The following is a 23294-nucleotide window of genomic DNA, read 5'->3' as shown; positions in this document are numbered from 1 at the left end:
TTTACATTCTTTCTAATGTCATAAGTAAAATAACTGGCATTACATACAATGGGAACTGACAAAACATACTCATTAATAATAGGTTATTATTATAGCGTATTATCAAGAAATACCTAACAGAATTTTATGTGTTTGTTATTATTGCTAAAATGGAGTAAAAATTATGAATTTAATGGAATTCTCGTTACGTTTTTCACGAGGGGTTATCGTAAAGTTTTAACTATCTACGAGAACCACCTCTACAAAGCCCCAATCCAGATTCACAAACTTCTGCCACACACAATTCCTTGTCTTTGTAGAAGTCTGCCGACTGGGCTTGAAACCAATGATTCGCCTCCCTCGTTAATGGTGTCGTCACCTGCGTCAATACGCATAACCAGAAATTACTTTTTAATCTGGGAGAACGGGATGAAGTCACTGGGTGCTAAAGAGAGTGAATGGTCGATATAAGACACAATGCCAGAGCCCAGTTTGTTTCCTTTCAAAATTGCGGCATGAGCAAAATTTACTGGTGCATTTTCATTCAACAGACGAACTCTTTTCGTGAGCGGTACATCATTTCTCCTTCAATATTTCCTTCGGCTTGTTCAATAGGCTGTAGTAGGTGAAGATAATCTGTTAGGAGGATCCCACAACAGTCTCATCAGCATACCCACATACTTTTTCACCTTAGCTTTTCTGACAGATATTTCCACTGCTTACTCGTTTGTTCCGTCAATATATTGTACGCCAAGTAAACCCAAAATCATCCATTGTTATCAGATCCTTAAAAATTGTCTTCATCCTGTCAGAGGTGCAATATCTGTTCAGCAGAATCTAGCCTTGAAGCTTCTGCAATGAAGCCAACACCTTTGATTCATACCGTTGCTCGTAAATAATTTTTCACGCACTACAGGAACTGAGATGAATCGTTTTCATTATCTTTTCGATGCTTACTGCCTTTCTTCCAGTATCAGAAATTCAACTTCCGACAACGTCAGATCGTCTGAGATTGAAGGCTACCCGGATCATGGCTCATGGGACAAGCTGCGATTGCTTTGAAAGTTTTTCCAGCGTTTCATACGATAGACAATCGTCACCATAAATATCTCACATTTCCTCGTGGATTTGCAGGGCATTCTTTCCTTTTTAACTGAAAGTAATTTATAGCACTTTGAGCTTCAGTGTTTTCATCATGCAGATTGCAGGTTCCCTACGGCTCTTAAAATATAGGAACATAACATTTACAGAATACAAACGGTATTCATGGCAGGAATTACACACGATTTATCGAAATAGCACAAATATACCAGAGCGATAATTAAGCTTTGCGATAACCCATAATATATGTTAATGCAATGTTTTCTCAAGTTCATAGATTGAGCTCGAGTAAATAGTCAAAAAATTGTAGTATGTATAAGTTCAAAACCATCAAGACTCTTGTTAGGGCAGAAGCCGCTTGTTAATAGGTTACCAAGCTTAAAAAAAATTGACGAACTTTGACATGATGTCGAGAAAGTAATTAATTGAGTTGTACAGTCACCGGAAATAAAAAATGGGATTTCTACGCGATAGCACTTTTTCAATGGTAACTTCTACCACCGCCTCACAGTTAGGCAACTCACATAACGCCTTGTAGAGAAGCGAGCATTTGAGGATCTAGGTGTCCCATTTTTTAGTGTTGCCCACGAGACGAGACTTTGGCCTGTCTCGTCTCGTGGAAATGCTGTGAAATGCTGTCTCGTCTCGAAAATATTCGTTTGTCTCGGGACACATGATCAATCTCGTCTCGTCTCGAATTCTTAAAAGCCTGTCCCGTCTCGTCCCGTGGGCAACACTACATTTTTATTGTCAGTGACTGTACAACTCAATGACTTACTTTCTCGACGTCATGTCTCGAAGTCAAAGCTCGTCAAAGTTTCTTTAAAGTCCGAATTATGCTCTGATAGGCTAATCGAGACTGGACGTACTGTTTAAAAGTATAACTGTGATAGGGACCTTTGATTGCAATTCGACGGCGTTACTACTACGGCATGAGGGATGCACGTTATGTCTCGCAGTAGCACTTAACATACCATTACTTGATTTGCTTTATTTTACTTCGTTTTTCTGCTGATTTTGGCTAGTCGTGAACACACCATTACTTAAACAGACGAACCCTTTGTAAATCTTGTTTTCAGTATTAACAGTAGGATAATATATATTAAATGTCTTGAAGAAAATTGGTTTACTTTTGTATCCAGAATATGTCAAATAATAACTTTAAAAAGTTATTGGATAGCGGTGATACTTCTTCGGAAAGGCAAAACCCATGTTAATTCTAAAACTGAGTGCTGAACAGAACACCCAAGTCTGGCCCTAAAACTCGTTGATATGACGTGTATAGGGTTCGTAACCTTCATAGAGAAACTTTTCGTGACAAAATCCCGTGTACACTTGATTAACAAGCCAACTGCAACCGTGCAGCCTACCAATACATAGGGTTGGGAACAAAAGGCAATTGCCTCTCGGAAGTGCAACATCTGTTGCAGGTTGATTGCTTTTGTTCAGCAATATAAGAGCGCCTTGAAGATACGGCCATTTACAGCATTTTGGAACATGAACAAAGGACCGTGTCTGCTGTTTCTCTCGATGGTCTTCTGCAGTTCATTTCGCATTGTACACTACCACGGGAATAAAGTATGTAGGAAGAGTTCGTGGAGAACCAGTGCTTTGTTGAAGTCCTCTAGCGTTCTAGACTGAAGCATTTAAGTTACCTGGTCTCGGTCTCGTCGCGAGCTTTGAAATAATATGCGTCGCCATTAGCCTAAAAGGGCAGGAAAGCGACATAAATAATTAAAAAATAGAACAGAAGCGTCGTAAGCTCGAATCTTAACTAAATTGATTGATTGATGTGATTTATTTTACTTCGCTTCTCTGCCATTTTTGGCTAATCGCGAAGATGAGGATGAGTGATGATATGATGACATTGATGAAGGGAAATCACAAAGAACGCCCATGTTCTGACCGGGATTCTTACCCGGAAACGAGACCGCGATTCTAGGGTCAAACGCGCTGTGCTAACCACTCCGCCACGAAGGCCGAGTCTTAACTAAAGTATTGGTATATATATTCATCCTGTCAGATCTCGTATTTCATCATTCTTTTTCATTATCGCAGTTAGCCTTGAGGAATAGAAAACGGAAGTAAAATGGAAACAGAGTTCGGAACTAACACCTTGAAATCAAGAATGAAAATTAAGCAAGTTTTTCTTGCACGGATAGAGGATGAATCTGGCTTTGTACTCACCTCCGTGAAATTTCTAGTAAAATTAACGTTTCTCAAAAAGTTGGCTGAATGCTCAAAGTTCTCAACGTTGCACTGAGCTTGGAGTGATGCACTCTGCTCAGCTACATATTGCGCCATGTATGTGTCAGTCGCTATCCGCATGTGTGGTCCTTCGGGAGCACAGCGTGTGTGCTGAATCGGAAGAAAATCGCCAAACTGCAATTCGCAAGAAAGGGAGTAATCTGTAAGAACAAGACAAACTCTTCCTCACGAGGCATAACTACGACTCTTTCTGTGTCTGTCTCCTTCTCATCCATCTCTGCCGCTCAGTCTTTTCTCAGATTTTTTTATCCGACTTTGATGCGAAACTCGTGTTCATCGCCTTGGGACTCCAAGAAACACATTAACCACTTTGGAAACTTCTTCCACCTCCTCCAGCGGTCCTTCTGTTGAGACGTAAACACGAGATGCATCTGATCACGAGATCACTCCCAAACTCAACAGAAGATATAAAACGTAATCAGTTGCTTATATATATGTTTGGATATTCTATGAGAGGATCCAAAGCAAGAGCAAGGAGGAGGAAGGGAAGAAAAGTTTGTTTATATTGTTGTGTAAATAAGAGTTAATTAGTCAGTCAACACGATTTAAAATCAATGATGACGAGCACACAACTTCCGGATTTATATCACGAAGAGTGAAGAATTGTATCTTAAATACTCCTAACACTAAACGATAAAATTTCTTTACACTTCATTACACCAACGGTCTTTGTCCAAAGCTCTTAGAAAAAAAAGTGAATTTGCTTCCGATATAAATTAAGCCTATAACTATTTATGTAATAAAATTTAAGAAAACTGAGGTATTATTGTTGATTACACCAGGACCAGGATTTGTTGTTCTATGTAGAATTCATAGATTTTTATCTTTCGTGTAGTAGATGTTGAACGCGAGTTATTCTTATTATTTTTTTAATAAAAATGTAACATTTCTCAGTCAGGTCTTTTTATGTGCATGTGTAACGCACGTTGTACCATTTCTAGGTGGTATCTGAATCTTGCCTAAGATTTTGTATCGTTGTTAAAATCGAAAAAGTTTCTCATTCTTTAAGAACAATGAATATTAGAACCACTTCTGGTATCAACAATAAAGACATATTTTCTTTGTTTTGCCTTGCCTGAAGTGGAATGTTTCGTTGCTATCTCAGAAAATGATAATTTTCGCATTTTGTAATGGGTTCCCCTTTGCTATAACTTTGCAAGGTCCACTGAAGAAGCAGCATCCCTATCAAAATGTTATCAGGTGCTTAAATTTTCAATGCGAAATACATATTCCTATACATACTTACAACGAATTCAATGTGATACAGCACGAGTGTAATAAATAAAATTTCGTTCTTTGTCTACATTGTATATCTGTAGTTTTTGAACATGCTGACTCAGCAATCCTCCTCCTCTGATATTTTTCTTTCTCCCAGAGTAGCATGATCATTATTATTGCACAATAATTAACTAGAGTTGCAAAGGTACAGCTGAAAAGTGTAATAAACACGAATTTTCGTAAGTATTGAAAAAGTTGCTACGTTCATTTCATTTTTATACATAGGAATGCCAATTTCTTGCTCATTAAAATCTAATAATTCTCACATTTTTTCTATATTTACAAAGGACGCGAAATTAAGTAACTTAAGTGCCTTTCAAAGCTTATTAGGACCACGTTTGTAATTTTTCAAGAATGGACATACGTATGAAATAATTGATAGCAACGGAGATAAATCTATTTAACAGGAACTGGTGCAATTTTGAAAGGGTGAAAATTTGTTAAATTTCTTTAAAATTTTCCAAAAAATTAATATTTCTATGAAATAAAATAGGGGAACACATTTTTAGCTGAAAAATTATAAGTATTTGTATAGGCCTATATCTGGTTATGTGGTCACTTCTCTGCCACATTTGACTAATCGATACAATGGTGAATCTTGATAATAATAATAAGGAGACACGATGCGCAGGCCACGACTCAAACCCAGAGTTTGATCGTAAGTAGACTACTCAACCCTCTAGGTCACCGAGGCGGCGAGAAGACATGAGAAGTGTCAATATGTGCCAACTTTGGGCCAACTTTATGCTTGGATAGTTTATTCAGTACTACGCATACAGTTTGTCTCTCAACCACTCTGCAACATCCTGTAATCGAACCAGTGAACTTTTGATTGCAAGGCGGCATTGTTACCAATACGACTTCGGAGACACCTGTTGTGTGGGTGTGGGTGTACATACGGGGAGGGCCAAAGGGGGGAATCACTCCTGTAAAAGGCAAACAAACGGTCTGGCACACAACAATCCAATGTCCCGAAACATTACTATATGGGCGAGGGGAAAAACAATAAAGGCTCTGGTTCAGAGATGGCAACCATCTTGGAGTCAACATCATTTTCTTAAGTAAAAAAAGTGGTCATGTGACATATCAAAATGGGTTAGAATTTGATGAGAGACACGATGGTGCGTTCAGTTTTATCGTAACTTTCTCCCTAACGTACAATGTGTGGGCTATTTGAGCCTTCAAGGTATAGAACACACATAAAAGCATTCACAACACACTGTATGAGGCACATTGCACAGTGGTTAGCATCCGACAAAAACTGTAGGTTCTGTCCCGATTTGCTTATTTGAGCATAAACTGTGCTCGAACGCTGACGACAGGCTGAATACTGATTCGTTGTTGATCCACTCTATAAAAATAATATCATAATATATGACAAATAATTTAATACAAAATATTTGCTCTTAGAAATGGTTGCATTGTTTTAAAATTGCAATACTTCCAAACACACATTTCATGTAATGTGCCCAAAACTATTTTCAGCAGAAGATTTTTGAGTGCCGTAACCCCTTCTCTGGTAAAGATTTCCGATAAAAACAAAACAAAAAAAATCGAATGCAGGAAAAGATCGAATAATATGGAACTAACTGCCAAGATAGTACAGGCATATCTACTCTGAAATTTCTTGATATACCATCGTCAGCAGCCCAACAGCTTTCCTCCTGCTACCTTAGAGTTGTAATAATTGACATTACATACGCCATACATGATTCTTTGACAGGTTATGGAACCTGTCATTCTAAGCGGGATGATACACATAGCGTTCAGAAATTCAAATGTTTCACAACCATATATTAGAAGCTACAAATATGTGAATACGTATACTCAAAAGTAAGGCACAAAATAGCTGTGCGATCAATCACCACGTCATTGACGCCACTAGGGTTTGTGAATGGTATTAAAAATTGGAGAGTGTACATTCATTCGTGGTACATGTGTTATTTTCTCCTTTTTACAAAAGCACTCGACATGTTTCGTTTTATTGAGGTCCCCATTTTGTATTCACTGGCCAATGGCAAAATTCCCCCTCCCGTCCATATCCTCCGGTTGCCTTTGCAAAGAATGGTGGCACGTGAATATTTGCAGCTGTCATTATTATCAGATCACGCACATCAATGGAAAAACTTTGTTATCTCCGTCTCGTGCATTAGAAGATGTAAAGAAACGTCTGCGGCATTCTTTCCACCAAGAAAAATAGGGAAAGGAGGAGATGGCACGTTCAATATAGATCACAAACACACACATAAAGGAAAGAGCATGAAAGCGAAAAGTTGAGATAGGATTTGAGAGTACACCTGAGATATCTCAATATCTTAAAGGGGAAAAAATAGTGAAAAGATGCAACGGGAACAGGAGATATCCTAGGGAGAGTCAAATGAAATCCTGAATTTGTTTTTGTTTTTTAAGTAGTATATGCCTGCACAAGTTTGCTGCATTTTATCATAGACCTATTGCTGGTCTACATAATTTTCAATTCTGAGTTAGTGCCTTATGAACCACTGCGAAGGGCTTTCCACCTATTTGCGTGCGAAGTGAGGACATTCTCGAAGTTCCTCTTCCATTTGTAATTTTGCTGGTGTGTTAAGCATGTATAGAGATCTTGAATTTTCATTTGCCGGAGAATTTCTATAAGTTTTAGGCTTCTTGAATACAAGGAATCATTGCTCTTCTCTGGTGCACACGTGTGGAGGCACTATCTTTAAACTTGCAAAAGTGGAGTTTTGAAGCTCAACTTGCATACAGGCTGTCATATAATTTTTGTCGAACTTTTAGGGTTTTAGGTTTGCATTTTACTTTTCTTCGTACATTCATTTGACTTAGATAGTAATCAAGATAATAATTACGTACATCATATTTAATTCGGCTTCTTTTTTATGCCTTTTAGAGGCTTTTCTACTACTTAACCATTATTTTCCTCCTCTCGTAGTTAATACAATACCACAAAATAAAGCGCAAGGAAATGGGAAAAAATAAAAACAGGCGAGAGGCAAAATATTAGGTGAGAGTTGAAATAATGAAGTAAAGTTAAAAAGAAACAATCATATTATTTACACAGGAGATTACTCACACATAATCACGCATAATCTAATGTGCTTAGATATAGAATTACAATTTTCGATTCGACATTAACCAACGGATTTTTTTCTTTCAAAAAATTGTATTTTATGTGATAGCCGTTGTTGCACAATATAAAATAATTTATTTGTCTCTTAAATGTATACATTGATTACGTGTTATAAATTTGCAGAGGAAGATAACCTGTTTCAAGGACTGACAGCAGTAACCACTGATTTTCAATATAAACTTGAATTCTGTTGTGGAACAAACAGTGGTAAGTTGAAATTCCAGTGCACTCTTAAAATATGTAAATTTTATGGAAAGTATTCTTTTATGTGTTTACATGTGTGCATATTGACCCTGTAGCGGAGTGGTTAACATAACGCGCTTTTAAGCCGGATGTCCTAAATTTGAACCCGAGGAAGTTACTGATAGTGTATTAATTAATGCTTGCAGAAAATCACACGTAATTCGGATGTGGTGAAGCCTATCGGCTGTGTGCTCGCACGACTAAGTAAAGAAAAGGTCTCTATGTATTTTAATACGAGACAAAATTTTGAAGATATTTCTGAAACATCCTGGCACAATTGAAGAAGTACCATAGGTTGCATTTATTAAATAAACTAAATCACATTCTATCGATTACACCCATAAATTGTACTTAACGTCAATATCAATATTTGTCCCGAAAGACCATATCATTCAAGGCATACATCAAAGCAAAGTAATTACTGATAATGGTAAAAATTGCGCGACACGCATTATATAATTGTGCGCGTTTTGTTAGGAGAAATGTCATATATTCTTTATAATACTTGATTGCTATGTAACGTTTGGAATAATTCAAATCATTATTTCCACGAAAAAGTCAATTGCTTTCAAATTGATATATCCTGTTTTGATTTTTTGCAAATATACATGCTAAAGGGGCAACACTATTTATGACGTCACCAATTCCACTTGTCTGTTCGACGTTTGAACTTCAGAGATACAATAACGAAGTGACCAGATTCAAAGATTTGTTTCACTTCGTTATCCTGAAAATGATTTTTCAGAGAGAAAGAATAAGTTCCTATCAGACTCCAGAGACGAAAGGCAATTAGGATTCACTTTTCTGCACCTTCTAACACTGTTAACCAAATTGTTAACTACGCTGGTTAATTTTGACGGTATCTCTTTATTGTCACTTCGTCACTACGTTGAGTAATTTTACGCACCAAAGGCCCTGTCTGAAAGACCCTTCTCTTCTGCGCGCCGACAGAATTTCTAGTTTCATTTTCCAGTTCGTAGTGTCATTTTTCTTCCCATTTCAAATATACTCCACTTTTTTTTTCTTTCTCTTGAACACTCTTCAAGCTTTTCTAATTATTTCAACCCACTTCCAAATTAATTGAAAGCTCCTACTTTCCCCCTCCTCATCGAGCACAGTTGTTTCTAATTGCCACGACCCATTTTAGAAATGAGGTTTGTCTTGCGAGAGAAAAGAAGGAAAAAGTTACCTCTTTTCATTTTGCATCTCAGCTTAGTATGTTAAGCACGGTGCTTGCAAAGGAATACCTATTTTTGTAACAACCAATTATTCATGCGATTCGTTCCGCGTCACAGTTTTCAGTTGAATAAATTTAGCACGGACCAATTTTCTAAGCAAATAAAACGGAACTATCGGCTCCTTTCTTTGATCTTAAAGGCATTCACGCTCGTGGATTTTCATGGATATGGTGTGGTACTGCAGCCGGATGAAGCAGATTTCTCATAACATTTCACATTCGAATGGCGGGAGTAATGTAGGATTATATTTCGGCTTTAATATTTTGAGTTTATACGTTCGGAAGTGGAATTCAGGATAAGTTATGCAGAATCAAAAATTCTACACACAGTATCACTCGCATCACAGGAATTTGTCTCTATTAATACTAAAGAAAAAGGAAAGTTGGTTTTATGTCCATTTTATACATAAAGAGACTAATTAGGACTATTTAAAGTGGAAAGCACACTAGGGATGACCATGAACGTCCGCAGGATTTTTTTCCATGGAGAGAAAGCATGGTATTTTTTCCATAGGGAGACGAATCATATTTCCTCCCAAAATAGCGTTACCCCTTGACCAAACCCTCCTTCAGTTCGAAGTTATCATGTTCCTGAAGCCCCTTGCAACAATTAACATATACTACTGTGACTGAAATGTGTGAAATATACTCTTTTAGGTTGACATATATTTTCAATTAAGTGGGGGGAGGGACTGGTCGCTTCTGCCCTTCCTTCCGGACGCCTGTGGTGATGACACACATTTTTCGGATCCGTGTTACTTGGTTCCGAAAATATCCAGATCCGAATCCGGTGATAACTGCGTACACGGATCCGGAACCAAGAATCGAAAACCGAGATCCCAAACCGAAATTCGAGCACCTGGATCCGGAACAAAAAATCTGGTATCAGGATATTTCAGTATCCAAATCTAACCATCCCAATAGCGCCACTCACTATGCGCCGTCTTCCTGCAATCGCTTCATTAGAAGTTGACAACTTTAACTAGAGCGCTATTTAGGAGATCCTATAAACCAGAAATGTTCTTTCAATTTTAAAATCTGAAATGTAATTATGGCTGCTTGCCTGGATTATTAAGGAAATAAAAGGCAATCGCAAGGGAGTATACTTAAATTACATCAAATTTTTCCAGGGTAAGGTGTTCCATTTTTATAGTATAGTAGAATACTATAATATTCAATTTTAATTTTTCCTGTTCTGCGGCTTGAGGGTGCCAACGATTTTTTCAGTGAAATATCCTCTTAATGTAGAAAAATTGTAGTGTTCAAGTTCAATTTATTGAATCAATATTAGAGCCTTGGTGTACCAGTCGGGGAAAAATGATTTTGCGACGAACAAATCACGGGATGAAGCGATATACTGGTTCAGGCAGATGTGCGCGAAAAACATGTGGAAGACTAGCCGAATTGTAGAAAAACAAATCTTTCATATCTCTTCATAGCACAATCTGTCCTAAGCTTGTGGAGTTGAACTAAGAACCAGATATTGGATAGAGACGGACAACCCTACCTAAGTTAAAACTAATCACTTCCGTTATGAAACCATAAAAATGAAAAAAAAATACTGATTTAGCTCTTATCTTTTTGAAAAGATGTATTAAACCAGTGATGCGCAGAACCCCTCAGTTGTTCATTTGATTTGATATCTATATTTCCTGCACAAAATGGGAATGGGATTAACTTCGAAACTCGGATATTCGAGTTAGAGTTAGGGAATTCTGACAAATACAATATTCAAAGTGTCAACTCTCTATTGTACTGCATAAGAGAATTTCACTTATTAATACAAATTACTCGGTTCCTTGGTTCCACGTTTAGATTGAACTACTTAAATTAAAACTTTGGTCAAGGTGAAAGAAATGAATTAAAGTAAACCGACTATATCAAATTATCAGTTCTAAAGTTTCATTTTACTTGAAGTATTTCCTTGCTTTTAAATTACACACATTTGAAAGTATTACCAGTATTACCAACATAAATTTTAAAATGTTAATTTTGAAAATATCACGTATGAAGCAGTATTTAAAATGGAGCTACTTCTGAACATTTTAAATTATATTTCTAAAAAATATCAATGAGCTGTCAGAAAAATGAAGTCGGTTAATATGCTTGTAATTACAATTTGATGTTATTGAGTTAATATAACTATTATGCGCAATTGTAAATATCAGCAAGTAAGTACGGAGCACAGATTGTGTGACCTCACAGGAATGAAGAATTCGATGCCCTGCGAGATCAATGTTGGGTGTTTGGGACAGCACTTTAAACTGCAAGCCCAACTCCCACTAGCATCTGTACGAAGTGGATGTCAGTAACAACTCAGCTCAACATCATTTAGGCTTTACGGATTGGGTGACAATTAGGCAAATAAGCTCGAATATTGTGATATGTGTCAGTGACCGGCTCTTCGGGAGCATGCATGGGTGGTGCTCCGATGGCACAGATGAAGCCTTTCGTCACGCAGTATGGATGAGTTTTCATTTATACCTTTATTACTTTTGTTGATTTTCTCCTTGGTTACAGCAGAAAAATTGCTTGGCAAGATTTCCTACGTTGGTATTATGCACCTTAAAAAATTATATAATACTGTATAGATGATACTAAATACTAGTTTATTGCAATAGGCTACTTTTCATCAGTTCGTATATATTGCTAAGTGTCCCGAGTTCGATTTCTGGTGAGGACACATTTCAGTGGATCAAATTCCACATTATAAATGGTTATTGCAGTCCCGTTTACCACATCTCAGTGCATTATAAAGTTTACCGTAAACAACTGTAATATCTTCATCCTCCAAATTTGACAAACGCTCAATTTATCTCCTTCCATCTATTTTCCAAGTGTTATTTTCCTTCTGCCATGAAATACATTTCATAATTAATTTATTATAAAATCTTAATAAATATTTATTTCGAAATTAAAATTCCTTTAAAAAGATCATTTGGACCATGCCAAATTGGTGTCTGTGTAACTAAATTGAGTCTGATGATTAATAACAATCTTTATTCCAATTATATTTCAGTCATACTTACCGTAGAGCAATGGTAACATGGAATAGGTGCTATTACAATATGGCAGCAGTGCAGACAACGTTTAGTGAAGAATTCTTTCTCCAGAGTCCATGCATATGGCTGATCAACAATCACAATACTTCCTGTAAAGAAGAACGAGACTATTTGTAGATCAGAAGGGTGAATGGAATGTTTATTTTGAAAAGTAAAAGCATTTTAATTACGATGAAAAAGAAAGCCATATCACCAGTGTGCGTTTGAACTAACTGAAAAGAAATGAAGCCAGAGAATCCTCTCTAATTTTCTGTCCTTTTTTTTAAATTTCAGGTTCTGGATTTCTAAATTCCTTCCAATCAGGCAAAGATTTCCAATCCTTTGCGAATGTATTAGCACAGTCGGTGACATCGACTTTGTAGGACTTTTGCATCAGCAAGATTGCAAACACATACACAAACACGATGAATTGGATAATATTGAAGCAACTAAAAATACCGTTAAACACAGGTCTTCTGAATAAAAATCCGCTTTGTTTACTCACTTCGTTAGTTGGTAATGCCTGCCTTCTGCGCTGTTCGGACCTAATAACCTTATTCAGATTGTCTACTAAAGGATGATTTAGAGAAAAAATCTTATTAATGTTTGTATGTATGTATATATATATATATATATATATATATATATATATATACACATACATATATATATATATATATATATATATATATACACATACATATATATATATATATATATATATATATATATATATATATATTATTCCTGGCGGCCACGCCAGAGGTCCCGGGTTCGATTCCCGGCCTCGGCATGGGTGTTCTTTGTGAGCATTCCTTCATCCGTCTCATCGTATCATCACTCATCCTCATCTTCGTGATTTGTCAAAAGTGACGAAGTAAAATAAATCAAATCAATTAATCAATCAATCTAACTTCTTCTGTATAATTGAAAGAAAAAGTGCCGGTGAATATTGGTACGGGACTTAAAAGGCACTTTGCCTTCTCCTTGAGATACTTTTGGTGGCAGAAAGTGACTTGCCTCCACAAGTTACTTTTAACCAAAACTCTTCAGTATTAGAAAGTAAGATTGAGGTGAGAATGTGAGCATTGAACTACGTATTTGCACGCAAAACTTTGTAAAGAGAATGAATATCCTGGAACTTCAAGTTATACAAAATTTTATTTTATTTGTGTTTGTTTGTTTGATTTGTTTTTCGAGTCCAATATATGCACAGATAGGTTAATTGGGACTGAACATACAGTTTAAAGTGGGATCCAAACCACTGTGCAATGTGTCTCCACCGTGCATCGAATCCGGGATATGCCGGAGAGGTTAGAGAAACGCGCTACTAAGCCATAGGTTTCAGGTTCGAACCTTATGTAAGAGATTGATGTTTTATCGTATCACCCTTTTCATCAGTTCGTTATTCATCCTCATTGTCGTGATTAATTCAAGAGGTAGAAATGTGACGTAAAATAAGATAAATTAAAAGAAAGAAATAACAATTTTCCGCAGCCTTTTTTAAATACACTTTGAATACAAAATGTCCCGTAATTCTGGTGCCATAATAATTTTTTACCTTAATACACACTTTCCATAAATTTGGCTTGGACCCAGAGGACAAGTGGAATGGCCTCCCAGTAGCTCAGATTTAATTCCTCTCGATGTTTATTTCTGGGCCCACCTGACCGCCATGATATACGAGGTTAAAATTCGGAGCATTCTCCATATTAAAGACCGAAGTGAAGTGTGCAGGTGTGTCAGCTAATTTCCGCAGTGACCCATGAAGTGGAGATATCGGCTTTAACTGTGTATGCAACACAACGGCGAACAGTTAGAACAATTTCTGTTTTTTTTTTCTCCTATGAGTTCAGACTTACGGAAACACTGCAGCATACTTTGTTCCCATCGTTAATGCAATGAGACGATTTTAATTTTCCTCTGTTTAGAGAAGAAAATTATGGGGCAATCAAAGGAGATTTTATAGAGAACACGGCTCAAGAAAAGGAGGAAGCGGATGAAATTAGAATAGAAAAGGTAGAGAAAGCAATAAAAATGATTGAAACTTGGAATAGCAGGATTAGCAAACAAAGTATATTCTAAACTATTAAAGCTATGAAGCAAGAAATCAAAGCGCTGGATATGGAGGATATGTAATTAACCTTTGAGTAAAATTAAAACACCCACAAACTGGGAAAGAAATATAATCGTTCCAATTCATAAAATAAAATTTGACATACGTTGAGCAATCTGTCTATCGTCAACAGTTTAAAAAATATACACAAGAATACTCGAAAAGTGGCTAAGGGTCGAGTTGAAAATAGATTAAGCAGCTTTCAGAAGAGAAAGACAGACATAATTTGATTGATTGATTTAGTTTATTTTACTTCGCGTTTTTGTGCCTCTTGGCTAATTTGCAAAGATGGGGATGAGTGATGAAATGATGAAATTGATGAATGGACATTCACAAACAACCAAGCCCGACCGGGATTCGAACCCGGGACCCTTGGCGTCGCAGCGCGATGTGCTAACCACTTTTTTTTTATTTACAATTTTTCTTTCATACAGTAATTTTACAGGTTTTGGATAACAATAGTTCTTTTAACATTCCATCAGCACCTTTAAAAAATGTGCGAATAATATTTTTCTTTTATCTTGAGACACTTTATGATATTCCTGTTTAACATACATTAAAAATTGATCATGAAAATCTATACCTTTATATATGCAGACAAACAATATATAATGCCCAACCAACCATTGTACACTACGCAATTTAGTACATGGAAAATACGAAAACGTAGGTAACATTATGTTATGCACAGTAAACGCATTGGGATGGGTGCGACAAATTTTTCCTAATAACACATATTTCCATGTTTCACGTGTCCGTGTGCATTCACTTAGCCATTGTGAAATCGAACCATTTTGTTTACACCTACCACATAGTGGGTCTTGTAACAGTTTTAATTTATGTAGTTTCTCTTCCGTCACCACTATATCCTGTACCACACAGTACCACGCAGATTTTACCAAGGGCGATAAATGTGGTGCTTGAACATTGTTCCATATTTTGTGCCAGGGATGGGTTGGTTGATTAATCATTATCTTGCAGCTAGACAGTGATGCCAAACAACGTGACTTGTATAATTGAGATACTTTCGGTATTTCAAGAGGTTTCGCTGAAAGTAGTATATAACAAATTTCTAGCACTGATTCTTGTAAATATTCATAATGCGGTGGCACCGTTGCTATAGCGATCGGAGACTGCAATGGTATGGTGTCCAAAATCTGCTCAAGTATCACACCCGTTAAACTGTCTGGGAAGTTTACTAACATTGACATATCTGCTTGTACGCGTAGAGCTTGGCTTTTTAACTCCACGTAAGTCAAGTCAAGTCCCCCGCACCGTACTGGTAGACATACATTCTCGTGACTCACCCGCAGCATTTGGTGTGCCCAAACAAACCAGTTTATCGCACTCCTTATCTGTACAAAATCCAATTTCCTCATCGGAAGCACTCGTGCCACAAACCAGAGCTTTGAACTCGCATAAATATTTACAAAGGCTACACTGGCAACCAAGCTAAGGGCACGAAGTTTGTTTTGTTTAAGCACACTTTTCAGGCCAGCAATACATGTTGAATAATTTTGAGCAATCATTTCTTGTAAAGAGTGGGTAAAAATTATTCCAAGTATTTTCAGTGCATTTACTTTTTGAATTTTATCGTTTTGATACGAGTGGTTTGTAGCATCTAAGTGCATCCAATGAGTTTTATTATAGTTAAGCTTTAGGCCAGCCACCGAGCTGTACTTTTCTATCACATTTTCAAGTATTTCCATATCTGTCGGCAATTTCACAAACACAGTGACATCATCAGCATAACCTAATAATTTTATCGTTGTTGAGTGAATATTTAACCCCTGGAATTGCATTTCAAGTACCTTTAAAAATGGCATTAACACTATACAAAAACTTATCATAGACATGGGATCACCTTGTCTGACACCCCTTTGTATAGAAAATGTCTTAGTTAAAAAACCATTGCTATTTACACACGATTTGGAATCAGTATATAAACTCTTAATCGCATTTACAAATTTTGGACTACAACCCATCCTTAAAAATACAGCATATAAAAATTCGTGCTGTACCGTATCAAAAGCATTTTGAAAATCCAGTGCCACTATACCATGGTGACCTTGTATGGTCGTATGTCTATAACTAGTTATGACATCACGAATTGTCTATAAAACAGTAAATTTTGATTTTGATTTTAAAATTTTGGGTGCGTCAGCACGAAGGCTATTTTTCACCCGTCACACTATACGGGGTCCAGCCCCTTATCTTTACACATAACAACTCTAACGTTGTTTAATTAAAATCATAAAATATTAAAATGTTCTGACTTTCGTTAAAAGCTGAGGCTGCAAAGAACACTCAGCACACATAAGGACAAAAGAACAGGACAATACAAACAAAATTATACTGGCCATAGTGCCAGTCGCCAGAGCCTCGTTAGTCTTTAGTCCAGGGTGCACTACGTGGAAGTGAGGTTGACTTTTGGGCGCCTACGTGGAAGGTACCCCTTACACCCCGTAAAACAGTAAAGATCGATCTATTATTCCCATAACAGTATTGATGAACACCGATAATTCTTTCCATATAAGGCAAAATACGACGAAGTAAACATCGTGCAAAAATTTTATAATCCGTGCACAACAAAGATATAGGTCTATAGTGTTTTACTATCGTAGGATTAGGAACTTTGGGAACCAGGACGATTACACCTGTATTGCTCGTCCTTCCCAAGCAGTGTTGATTATATACTGCATTTATCCAGTCTGTCACAATATTACCTACAAGTGACCAAAATCTTTTATAAAATTCTATGGGAATACCATCTATTCCTGGCGATGAGTTATTCTTCATTCCTAGAATCACTTCGTACACCTCAGCAGCTGTAAAGGTCTTTTCAATCCGCAAGTTGTCATTAACAGAAAAAAATTCCGGAACTTGTTGTAAAAATATTTGTTCCTGAGCTGGATCATAACTTGTTCCTTGAAATCTAGAGTGATAAGCGCGGTAAAAGATTTCCTTTATGTCAGTCACATTACTATGTTCCGCATTATCTTCGTCTATTATCTTATGAATCGTTTGGCGTTTTCCACGATTACGTTCATGTAGAACATGACTAATATTGGCCATTTCAAGAGGGTCAAAAGGTAAAGGTTACTACGTATTTTGCACCCACTTCTTTTTTGCGCGTGTAATTGCAACTATATAGCCTGTACTTGTTTAATGTTCTGTTGAACTTTTCCCCCTCTTACCCCTTCATCAGTTAGCTCTCTCAACACTTTATAATAAAAATTGTATTTATTATTCCAATCCTGGTTCCGTTCCTTACTATATTGTCTACAAAATCGTGTGATAGCTGCCTTTAGATATTCATCTCAGCACTTAATTATATTTATTTGTTTCACTCTTAATCGTTCCCAATACTTCCATTTCTCTTGGAATCTGTCAGCAAAAAGTGGATCATCAAATAAAGACATATTCATTTTCCAATATCTATACCCATATTGTATATTTTGCAGTTGCATATTTACCGCCATTATAATTGCACTATGATCTGAGAAGCAAGTTGGCACCATATTCACATTAGTGATATTAGGGATAATTGATGATGAAACATAAAATCTATCTAACCGTGAAGCATCCCCATCCTTTACATATGTGAAGCCTGCGCTTGTTGGGTGCAAGGTGTCCCATGCATCTTTCCATTGAAACCCAGTTACCAACTGTTGCAGCGTATTGGATGTATTAAATCCAGGGCGCTGGTCTTTTGGCAACAAAACACAATTAAAATCGCCTCCACAAACAATATGTTGCTTATTACCTTGAAGTTCCGTCGCTACTTCAGTTGCGAAAAATTAATTGCGTTGCTGCCTTTGATTACTACCAGAAGGCGCATACAGATTACATATCCACAGGTTTTCCACTTGTACAGTTGTAATTCTACCACTCGGATGGTATTCTACATTTAATACAGGTACGTATATTGTCTCGAACTAATACAGCTGTTCCTTGCGCTGAATATGTGGAATTATTATAGACAATATAACTAGAGGGTAACTCATAATTAGTTATTGCTACTTCTTGAATGAGCAATATCTATAGCGGACTGAATTAGGAAGTCCCCCAATGCACTTTGTTTTGTTTTGTTTTGTAGTTTGTTTATGTTTATACTAGCAAGTCTAATGGTGGTAAGCATCACGATGGATATGTAAACACTTGCTTGTACAATACTGTTAAATATATACATTGTTTTACTGTTTTTAAGTCTACCTTACACACCAAGATTCTTAATGTGGGTGTTCATCACAACAAAATTAATATTGTAACTTACCAAGAATACAGCATGTCGCACCTCATCCTGGAAAAACCTATCGCACCACACCAAAACACAGTATATACTAACGCGAAAAACTAACCAGCACCAATATATCATATTGAAAAATTCTAATTTTTCTCACTTTCAGTTGCAAAAACATTAGTATTTGGATTACTCTGGGATCTGGTGATACGTGCCGGTGATGGATACGGAGAAGGTCGATCGTCAGGTTTTCTTTTTCAGAAAGTGAAGTCACCTCATTCTTTGCCTGGCCTTTCTTCCTTTTGTGTTTGCCCACCTGTTTCTTACTTATGTTTGAATTGGAACAATCGGGGATGTTTTCAGGCAATGGGTTTTGTAATTGCTCTGTACTGGATAATTTCACAACACCAGTCGGATCAAACAGCATACAAGAACTATCACTTCCGTTCAGCTGCAAAGAGGAGGGAACCTTCTCCGCGTTTGTCTCGGTATTATCAGACATCAAACTTGAACCCATTTCACTATCTTCAACTTCCTTTATCCACGAAGAACTACTCGTCATGAATTTCTCACCCTGCCGGATTTCGGAGATATTTTCCTCTTGTGGCGAATTTGTTAGTACACACACTGGTTCATCCTTATGTATCACTGGCTCTTTCGGCACGTCTCCTATCGTGGTGTGAACTGAAGATTGTAATTCAGTCGGTCGAAATTCCATTGTGTCCTCCGCAAGGGGCAGCTGGATCGGAGAGCGAAGCACACTTTGTGCATAAGTCACTGTTGAATGGGAAACATTGTCAGAAATCGTTGCGGGAGGGCGAGCTCCCACAACTACTGAACGGGTATATGAACGTCTTTTCGGGCACATTATAACTGTATGGGACACTTCCCCACACAGTCGACAAGTAGGCTGTTGACCCGGATAAGTTGTCCAATAATGAATACCTAGAATTGTCACATAAGACGGTATTGGTTTCTTGAGTGACATTTCAACTAGCTTCCTGCCAGTACGAACAGGGTATATATGTTCACCTGAATAAACTTCATCATTGATAGATTTGATTTCACCATAGGATATCAACACAGCCCGAATCGCGTCGTCCGAAAGTTCCATAGGCACTACATGTAATCGAACCAGCACAGTGTTTTTATCCTCCCAGTCAATTTTCACGTCATGAGAACCCTCTTCGTCACTATATTTCAGAGTGGCACCGCATTTAGCTATTAACTGTTCACCCAGAACTCGCGAAATAGTTTAAGATACACACTTTTCCGAAAGTAATCTATCTCAATACTTAGCACTTGATCAGGGGTCAATAACAACTTGTCACTAATGAAACGATGAATGTTCATAGATGCCGGTACACGAGATACAGTCGTAAAACACAATTTCAAAGTATTCACTCGGTTAGTTTCCATGGTGCGTCACAATCTATTCGATTTCTCGCGTCAAGCTACCGTGGCCGAGCACCAGTCCACGCAACACACAGGAGCTCACAAGCGATGTTGCTCCTTCGAAGACTGACCTTCGACTCACCACTCGGCCACAGGGTCGGTCAAAGACAGACATAAGATCACATATTCACATTACAACAAGTTATACATTCTTGAAGCTTTCCTGGGGGCGAATGATGAGGTTTTTGTCTGGATATCAACCTGGTGATTTCCGGATAGTCTTCCGAGTTTTTGTCCCTCTCATATATCCCAACATTTCAATCCCTGAAGATGAGAGTGACTTTAGCTGTCGAAAGCTGGGAAGCCTATCGGAAAATCAGTTGGTTGATATTCCGAGAAAAACTATTTTTTCAAGTTATAAATTTGTCTCTGGAGTAATGGAGTTGTACATACATTACTTTTTGGATAAGGAGGCAGCATTGATACTGTACCAAGGTAGCAACTCTGGTCAGCACCTTATAAGATAGAAGCATCAGAGGATAAGAAGAACACAAAAAGTGTTTATTAGACAGTAGGGAGAATAAGCGCAAAGACTTCGGAAGAATTCAATTTAAATAGAGTAGTCAAGCAAGGAGTTGCCTGACTCCTTCTTGAAGCTAATGTACCTGCAATTATTCATATACACAGATGATATTGCCCTGGTAACATAAAATAAACAGGAAATACAAAATACGGTAACAAAATGGGTCAGCTCTATACATGGCAGAGGAATGAAATACGAATCCAAAGTAAACCAAAGTTATGCATGTATCAAACCCAGGAATGGTCGAACCGCAATGGGAAGGAATGCAGGTAGAACAGATGGATAGACATGAATATTTAGAAACAATAACAACAACAGTTGGAAAAGCCGAAGGAAAAATAAAATTGTTAGATGCAAACGAAATACGAGTATATTACCAAATGCTTAGGTACAGTATAATAATAATAAATACAAGATAGGAAAAATATAAAATATTTCCGTAACTGTAATAATAGTTTATAATCTTGGTAATAATCTCAAAATTGTACTTGAGTGAAAATAATCTACGTAATATATATAATTTGTTATCAAGTTATACTTCACGGTTGTTCAATTTTAGTATATGCTGCCAGGATATTGTAGTGTCATTTTCAACAAGTATTGCTATAAATAACAAAAAAAATAAAGCAATTCGTAAAAAGAATTCTCTCCCGGAATTAACCTAAATAAAATGAATGTCTAATGGAGAAAACAATTTTTTAGTAAACATGCTGCTTCCCTCAAAATATATCTTTAGTTATTGACTTGTTTTCCAACCAGCTACTAGCATAGAACGTAAACAGCTAGAATCATAGACGGATTGATATCCCTTAAGACAAAGAACAAACACACGAAACCTTTAGAATAAAAATCACTTGAGCGTGAGTAAATCCAGTTTTGCCCCCTAGCAGTTATGATTCGTCTGCAAGTAATGGGTCAGAGAAAACCCGTAGAGCGTTTGTTGCAGAACATAAAGCCAAGTCATCCGCCCCGCAATCTATGCGAAATACAGAAATGTACAAAGCATTTTCCAAAACATTGCACGCCGTGTTTTTGTGGGTGTGTCGTCGCTCGTTCTCTGTAAAACAATTGAAGTTGCAGAGGATAAAATGTGCAGTTATGGGAATATATGTGTGGAAGCATCCGTGCGTGATGAAGCAGAGTCATACTGCAGAAACTGAATCCCAAGGAATCGTCATATCCCCAACTGTACGCTACTGAGCATCCATCCCGGATAATGCGATTATCCTCGAAAAGGAATTTACACTTTATGACAATCTCTACTCCGGTGGTGTATAGTGGAAGTGCGTTAATTGTTAATAGTAAGGGTCTTGGCATATTTACGCACCGATGATAATTATGTAATTAAGGAAGATATCTTGAAGAACAGAGTCGTGGGAAGAGATGCCCTCTACAGCGAATTCCTGAGTAAGACATTCCCTTCTCTTTGTCCCATTGGTTCTGGTTTAGAATTCTCTGACACATCTGACGAAACATTAAATCCAACACCGGTGAGATGTGCTTGTTGCGTATCGAAAACAATATGTTTGAAACTTGAATCTAGTTGACGAATAATATTAGATGCCAGTTCCACGTATCCGACTTCACTGGCACAATAGTATCTTGAGTTCGTTTGAGTTGGTGTTTTATGTCCTCTTTATGCACAGTAAGGCTAATCGGGACTGGCCCTACGGTTTAAAGTGGGATCCGAACCACTGTGCCATGTGCCTCCACCTTGATTACAAGGCGACGACGCTCTTTTAATATCCTCATCACACAATGACTGTCTAATAGGAAATCTTCATAATTTCTTATGTATTATCAGGAACGTATATTCTAGGCTAACTAGGCTACTTGCGAACCACGAAGTTCAGAGACTAAACTACAGAAGAGAAATAGATCATAAAATGTTCATAAAATTGTTCATTTCAATAAGAAGATGATGGTACTTCAGGAGTTAACAACCTATTCGGGCTTCATAAAGAATATGCGAAGTACTACAAGTCCTCAAGTATTATCAAGGATTCTATATTTTCAGATTGCCTCCTTATTTCCTCATTCTATCAAGCATATATTTTATTCCTTCCTTTCATTGAAGCTTTCGTGATCATGAGTACGTGTCAACAGAAATAACAATAATTTTGTGACCCCTGATTTGAATTTTTATTCTCCAAACCTAAACGAGCAAGAACCCCCTCCCTTCAGCATTATTCCATTCAATTCGAACACTACAATATGGTGAGGTAATCCACATCTTGAAATCAGGATACGCCTCTGCTATAAAACTTCATAATATGCCACTTTTCTGACGGTTCGACTTTCGAACTTGCCACCAACGTTCCCGGGTTCGGGTCCCGGCCTGTGGTCATGAGTGTCCCTTCATCATTTATATCTCATCATCACTCATCTTCATCGGTCACGATTAATCAGTGGAAGAAAAGCAACGCTCAATAACAAAAATAAAAAGATCAAATACGTCGCTTTTCTACTTTCTTAGTTCAGAATTCAACGCTCTCGTCTACCGTGGTGGGGCGTTAAGGGTTGAAGTTCCCGTATGCGCCCAAATATCATTCTCTCTTCCACGTAGTGCGTACACCCTAGACTGCATTATTGCAGATTATCGAGGCTCTGGCGTCTGGTGTAATCCTTTGTGAGACTTGTGTTATATCCTGTAGTATATATGTGTTTGTGTTTCATCTTATCA

At 37.3% G+C, this 23294-nt stretch overlaps 1 protein-coding gene across 2 annotated transcripts in view; it reads right to left on the bottom strand.

Annotated features, from left to right (window-relative positions):
* LOC145984065 (protein-lysine N-methyltransferase SMYD4-like) overlaps positions 1–23294 on the bottom strand; it is a 253879-nt gene that overhangs the window by 3297 nt on the left and 227288 nt on the right. For both annotated transcript variants that reach the window (XM_083117444.1, XM_083117443.1), the window contains one exon: positions 12263–12384. In XM_083117444.1, the coding sequence (XP_082973570.1) occupies positions 12263–12384 (122 nt within the window). The remainder of the gene's footprint in view (positions 1–12262; positions 12385–23294) is intronic.

This window comes from Lepisma saccharinum, chromosome 2 (assembly GCF_977018435.1).
Source record: "Lepisma saccharinum chromosome 2, izLepSacc3.1, whole genome shotgun sequence".
Classification (NCBI taxonomy): Eukaryota; Metazoa; Arthropoda; class Insecta; order Zygentoma; family Lepismatidae; genus Lepisma; species Lepisma saccharinum.
Note: the sequence above shows the minus strand (reverse complement) of the source record. Positions and strands in the feature narration are given on the sequence as shown.